Source organism: Cloeon dipterum, chromosome 4, assembly GCF_949628265.1.
Source record: "Cloeon dipterum chromosome 4, ieCloDipt1.1, whole genome shotgun sequence".
NCBI classification, from domain to species: Eukaryota; Metazoa; Arthropoda; class Insecta; order Ephemeroptera; family Baetidae; genus Cloeon; species Cloeon dipterum.
Window position 1 is genome coordinate 563,170 of NC_088789.1, and position 6,994 is coordinate 570,163.

The following is a 6,994-nucleotide window of genomic DNA, read 5'->3' on the forward strand; positions in this document are numbered from 1 at the left end:
CCCTGGTGATACTGACGGGCGAGAGTTAGGCTTATTCCTTACTGGTGATCGCAATTATACCCCAATCATCAAAGTACCTTTCAATGACGAACCGTTTTTTTTATCCCAGACAACATTACCGACGTTTTATTAATCAACATGCTGAACTTCAAATATGCCGAACTTTGACGAGTTTCACAGCGTCCACATCGACTTTATGTTAGCATTCATGCACAAACCGATTTTCGAGAGGGCTCGAAAGCTAAAAGTATGGCTAGTGATGCCAGACGAGTGGGAAAAAGAAACTACCAGGTTTTCTAAGCTTGTGGTGAGGCTGGTCGCAGTTTTAGACGAAAACCTCGAGAACATGTTGAGTTCAATCACTCTCGTCGGTACGATTCCGCCCAAGCCTGAAGTAAGACCAAGGAAAAGCGCAGTGCAGTAGTTGCTGAAGGACGTGTCGGAAACAATGGAGAATAACACGGAGTACTTAAAATCCGCGATTAGAACAACCTACGGAACTAACAATAAGTCACAACTTGACGAATGGATTCGAGAGCAGTTGAAGAAGACAAAGAGGCTGATGGATATTATCGTGGCAAATCAATCTTTTGCATTTTTCCAGAGGCCAGGCCAAAAATGCAACTTTTTGGTCCGAACAAAATCGCAACTATCTGCGCATGCTAATATCGCAGCGGGATAATTACGCCACTTTAAATAAACGATTTACAGTCGTCCTGGACCGAAGAACAAAAGATTTCTTCGCAAAGTCGTCTTTGTTTGAAAAGAACCGGGTAGAGCTCGGAAAAATTACGCGAGAGATAGTCAGAGATGTGCTTGACATTAAATTTTACAAAAGCTATGATGTCGTTTGGAATTCGGCGTGGAATAATTCGTCTTAAAATGCTACCCGATCGCAAATGAAGTTGTTTTTGGAAAGCTTCATTTCAAAATTTGAGAACTTTGGTAAATACGAACTTGCAAATTACAGAGATCACAAACCAACTTGCATATCGATACCTGGAAAGCATTTATATTTGAACTCCAAAAGATGGACTTTTTTGAACAACTGAAGGATGAAAGCAGCAAGTTTGGACGAATTTAATGTGAAATTATTGCTTGTCAATGAGGTAAAGAAGATTGCAAAATGGGTGGTGATCGTAACCCAACAAGAAATGAGACGTCCGGAGGACGTTCAAAACTCGTCTCCTCCACTTTTCCTGGAGACGTAACAAATTTTGAGATAATGATCGTTCCCTGGCACAACACACAAGCGTTCAAGAATTTGCCGTTAGCAAAATTTGCGAGTTTTTTTTCGTACTATTAACAATTATTAATATTTATTTGAACTTTTGGCATGTACAAAAATTGACAAATATACGAAAATAAATATCTAAATATTATATAGGGAGTTTCATTGTTTTGCATACTAATACTATCTTTTTTGCACCACATAACCTCACTGAATTAGCCAATCATCCAAACAACTGTAGATTTCGATTTCCACTTTTTTCGAAAAAATCATATGATTGATATTTCTAATTCACTAAATAAATTAATGCTATTGAAAATGCTTAGAATTCAATTTTTACTATCACGGATGACAGAAAAGTAAAATAAATAAGGAATATTTCTCACAAGCAAACAGCATTTTTCTTAGAAATTGTCTGGTTGTGTCAGAAAATCCATTTTCCTTGAAATCGTAATTTTTTAGAAAATTATATTCTTGAAAAGTATATCAATTTTTTGACGCTATTGATCAACCCTCACGCCGAAACTATTTGAGCGCATAATATAAAAGTTTGAAAAGTTTGCTTAACGAAAAGAAGAATTTCATTTCTCAAGCAGAGATGATTTGTTGAACAAGAAAGGGGCATTCTCTCTAAATTGTCATTGCGTAAGTGTGTGTTTTGAGCATTCCTATACATTTGGTAATACAGTAATCACACATGTGGTGATGAAATGTAGCTTCAGCTTCCCTGCACTGATGTAATCTTGCATAAATAAATATAGTGTCATCTAATTGTGGAGCAAGTAGGTGTGGGGAGAAGCGACGACACATCATATATTATATTTTTAATAGAAATTATTTTTTGTAATATACAGCAGGAAATAATTATTTCATTTACATTTGGGTTACCACCAGATTATATTTAATTTTTATTGAATTTTTTCTGTGTTATTATATTAATTTTTGATTCAATAACATCCCGTTCCCCATATTAAATTATAATTTCAAATTTTGTATTCATATCTGCAACAATTTCTAAGTTCAGAAAAAGTCAACCGTCTGAATTGATGGGCCGTGAATAAACAGATTTCTCACACAGGTACTAGTAAAATATCTGAGGGTAAAAAAGAAAAATATCACATTCTTTTACTGTTCAGCTGTTATTTCTGCTTCTATTAAGCCTCCAAAACAGCCACACCACTGACAATGTAGCACACGATAAAACATCAACACACAATTTACCTCACACTTAGCAAAAGAGATCGGTACATCCAGTCTTTATTTGTACTTTAGGACGTTGTAAGATTTTTCGTTTGGGGTATGGTATTTATAGGACAATTTATGGCACGACATCTGTTCAAAAAATCCCTTTGAGATAGAAAATGTGAACAATCAGAGATTTTTGTTGTCCAAGCAAAATAAATGTTTGTCTTTAAATATCATAGAGTTGTGGATTGATTATCAACATCAGTTAAGCTTAAAAACCACTTTACAAGGCGCTCATTTTTTGGTCATGATCCCAATCAGAAAAAAATTAGGTTTTCATGGGTAAAAATTTACTTTCAATTGTTCACAATTAAGACAATTAATTATGAATTCTTTTGCAGCATATTTTAGCCTATTCAGTGCTGCTGGTAGGCACATCCAGCAGTGATTTTTCCACACCAGATAGCGTCAGCTGGTCCAACGTTGAAGAATACGTGAATGTATAAATTTAGAGAAAATTCTTAGTTTGCGGTTAAAAGTAATAATTGGAATTTCCCACAGAAAATATTCAATTTCTTCTCAAAACAGAACACGAAGACTTCCTCCTGATCCTCGGCGATTTCAACGGTGAAAGTAGCGAATTAAGCCATTTCCTGACTGGCACTGATGAGACCCAATGCCCTCTCTAAGCCACCATCTGTTCATTACCGTGGACAATCAGACCGGTGTTGTAATAATCGACATGCCAACCTTTGGTGTGTTTCACAACGTCCAAGACGATCTTATGATGGCATTCACGCACAAACTCATTTTCGAAAAGGCAGAAGCACTGCGAATATTGCTCGTAATGTCAGATGAGGGCGAAAAAGAGCCATTTTCGGATTCTCGTTGCGTGTGGTGAAACTGGTCGCATTATACTATACGACAATCTCGTGGACATTTCAAGTTCTATCTCTATCGTTGGTGCACTTACGCCGACGATGAGGTCTAGGTTTTGAAGATGCTGACAGTTGTGATGAATATACTTTGCAAAAACGCATGAGTTTCATGAAAGACGCGCTTTTAGCGAAATTTCTGGAAATAAGTCCGCAGAAGATGACAAATAGATCGAAAAGCAATTGAGGAGGACAAACAAGTTGATTTCTATCATCGAGGAAGAGGAATTGTGTACAATTTTCCGGAGACCGAGCAAAAATGTTCGGTCGAATCAAAATCGGAAACAACTGCGTGAAATATTTTTCGATACGTTTGACTATTTTGCCCGCTTGTGACCTTGAAGGTAGTTTTGAAGTAGTCGTAGACGCTAGAACAAAGGAATACGTCTCAAATGTTGATACGTCAGAGTATAGCTCCAAAGAAGTGCTAAGAAAAATTACGCAAATGTCCTTGACATTGAATTTTCTATAGACAACGATGCTTACTTGGATATATGTTGTGGGCGTTGGTGCGTAAAAGTAACAGCAAAACGCAAAGCAACCTTTTCTATGACGGGTACGTTTCCAAATTCGAGAACTTGGAAGAGGGAAATTTTGAAGATTACTGATTAAAAGCAAACTTTGGTGCGGATATCTCGAGTAGTTATAAATTTGAACTCGAAAAGTTGGACTTCTTTGAAAAACTCAGAGGTGAAAACAGCACCCTAAAAGATTTCGATTTGAGAAATTTAGTGATCAATAAAGTTGAAGAATATCGTAAACTTAGTTTCACTTGGATGAATTCTTGATTTTAAATTAATAATTTTAGAATAATATGTTAAAATCGATTATATGTTTATGTATTGCCCATTCCGTTTTAATCAGAGATTTTGTTGATCAAACAAAACAAAATATTTGTCTTTGGACATCATTGGGTTAATGAATGAATTCTGGCAACGCCAGTTGAGTTACAGAAACGACGATTGAAGGGTTTGAATTTTTTGTGTGCTCTACAACTTCTTTAAATAAAACTATTATATTAATTACAACAATTAACGAATATTATATTTTTCATTTCTTTAATGATGATTTAAAAATATGAATATAAGAACTTTGCGTTGATTTAAAATAATTTGTTGTGATTCAAACAAAAATGGCCAAATTTTATATATCACACGTACATACAGTATACACCTTCTTTCACTGCGACGGTTGGGAGATCTAATACTGGCTACCCAATGTCAGATATGGCAAAAAGTGGTTAGTTTAGTGACTCGAAATGCTCAAATTGCTCAACGGGCTGGGAGGCACACCGGCGCCGACTCGCTACTTGCTGGTTTGCACCTTTCCAGCATGCGTGATTTGGCTTCACGGGACGAATGTCTAGCGTTTCAATGCAGTCCTCGGTGCGGAGGCAAGTGGCCCTTGAGTGGGCTGGGTCCCTGTGTGGCCCGGTGCGCCCATGTTATCCGTTCGCGGTGTTATTGGGACCCGGGTTTCAGCATTCGTGCTAGTTCAGTGCGCGCCCTTCCCGGTCCGAGAGGACAGGGATAAAAAGAGCAAAAAAGTGCGATATGCTTTGTTGCTGTATATAAACACAGTAAACAACAATTCAAAAATACTTTTATGAGTGCCAGCCGCCGAATTTTGGTTCAGCTAATTTATTACACTATAATGAAATTTACGCGTCTGAGACAGCTAACAATAACTAACTTCGATTACTGTACTGATGCGTATGCGTACACATACTACACATGCAAAAAGATTTAATCTTATCTAATCTCTAATCTTACTATTGGGTAGAGTGGCGACCGACATGTTAGGGCGACGTGAGTTAAGGTGCAAGAGTCGCTCGTCAACACCCAACGATTTTGAGGGAGCACGTTTTTCTGGTCTTGATTTTCATAGCTTCCGCAGAAGATGAGGATTTGGATGGTATAAATATTATATTGTAAGATCTTTTGCTCGCAATTTATGATTGCGTATTGTGCAGATTATTTTGGCACATTCAGTGCTGATGGCATGCGCATCCAGAAGCGTTTTTAGCTCAAAAGAAAAGAAAAATATTTCTAAAGTTAAACGACATATGAGGGTAAATATATTTAGAAAATTCTCAATACCGATTAACTTTAAATTGGCAATTTCTGCAGGGAATCTTTGACTTCTTCGACCAAACAGACCAAAAAGAATTCCTCCTGATCCTTGGAGATACCGATGGTGAAAGTGGCGAGTTAAGCCTTTTCCTGACGGGCAATCGCAATAATCAGACCGAATTACCCACCAAAAGACGTGATCTTCCGTTTTTTACCGTGGACAATCAAACCGGCGTTTTAGTAATCGACTTGCCGTACTTTGATACTGCGTTTCACAACGTCTACATCGATCTTATGAAGGCATTCACGCACAAACTCATTTTCGAGAAGGCGAAAGCACTGCGAATCTTGCTTGTAATGCCAGATAAAGGTAAAAAAGATATTATCAGATTCTCGAAGCTAGCGGTGAAACTGGTAGCAATTTTAGACGAAAATTTCATGGACATCTCAAGCACAATCACTATCGTTGGTGCAATTAAGCCGAAGACTTCTAAAGAAAAGGTTATGACGATGCTGAAGGATGTGGTGGAAACTTTGCAGGACGACATGGGATTCATGAATGACACGCTAAGCGAAACCTACGGAAATAAGTCAGAAGATGCCGATTGGATCCAAAAGAAATTGTGGTGGACGAAGGAGTTGATGTACACCATCGATGAAGAGGATTTGTATTCAGGATTCCGGAGGCCAGGCAAAAATGGAGCTTTTTGGTCAGAGGAAAATCGCAAAAATCTGCGGAAGCTTTTCTTCAAGACGGGTGATTATGCCAGTGCGCATGGTCGTTTTGAAATTATCGTGAACAGAAAAACAAAGGATTACATCTCTAATATCGATACGTCGGTGTTTGTCAAACGTGGGTTGCTTAGAAGATTTACGCAATTGATTGTCTCGGCTGTACTTGACATTGAGTTTTCTAGCGAAAACGCTGCTCATTTGGATATGTTGCGGTCGTCAGAGCATAACATTAACAAAAGAACGCAAAACCACCTTTTCTACGACGGGTACGTTTCAAAATTTAAGAGCTTTGATGATAAAAATCTTGAAGATTACTGCTTAAAAGCAGAATTGGGTGCGAATGTCTGGAGCACATTTAAATTTGAACTCGAAACGCTGGAATTCTTTGAAAAAATGATAGGTAAATACAGCACCATAAACGATTATGATTTGAGAAATTTACTCGTGAATGAAGTTGAAAAACACCGGAAACTTGCTGTCAGATTGTTTTAATGTGAATAATTTTGTTGTTCCGTAAACTGGAAGAAAATTCCTTTTATATTCATATATTTTGGTTGTAAGCAGATTTAGGAATTTTGGGTTTGATTTTTTCTGTGTGCTGTAGAACTTGTTAAAATATTTTGTAGGAAATAAAATTATTATATTAATTACAACAATTAACGTATATTACTTTTTTCATTCCTTCAATGTATAAGAAAATTTGTCTTTATATTTAAAATATTTTTTGAGATTCAAACAAAAATGATAGAACCAGTAAGACCAGTAATGTCTGCGAAGGAAAAAGTCATTCAAAGTAGAGCCCTTCACGGGAGGATTTTTTTCACCCGCACCCATCC

General features: G+C 37.1%; 1 protein-coding gene across 1 annotated transcript; it reads left to right on the forward strand.

Moving 5' to 3' along the window:
* The first annotated feature begins 5,178 nt into the window (after positions 1–5,178).
* LOC135943093 (uncharacterized) lies at positions 5,179–6,749 on the forward strand. Its single transcript, XM_065489499.1, has 3 exons — positions 5,179–5,265; positions 5,324–5,422; positions 5,481–6,749. Exons 1-3 carry the CDS (start codon positions 5,251–5,253, stop codon positions 6,648–6,650), a joined length of 1,284 nt encoding a protein of 427 aa, XP_065345571.1. The 5' UTR covers positions 5,179–5,250; the 3' UTR covers positions 6,651–6,749.
* The last annotated feature ends 245 nt before the right edge of the window (positions 6,750–6,994 follow it).

What these genes read in the sequence shown, in the direction of transcription:
- LOC135943093 (XM_065489499.1), top strand. An exon ending in AAGTTAAACGACATATGAGG is followed by an intron (nt 5,423 to 5,480) that starts GTAAATATATTT and finishes CAATTTCTGCAG; the next exon opens with GGAATCTTTGACTTCTTCGA.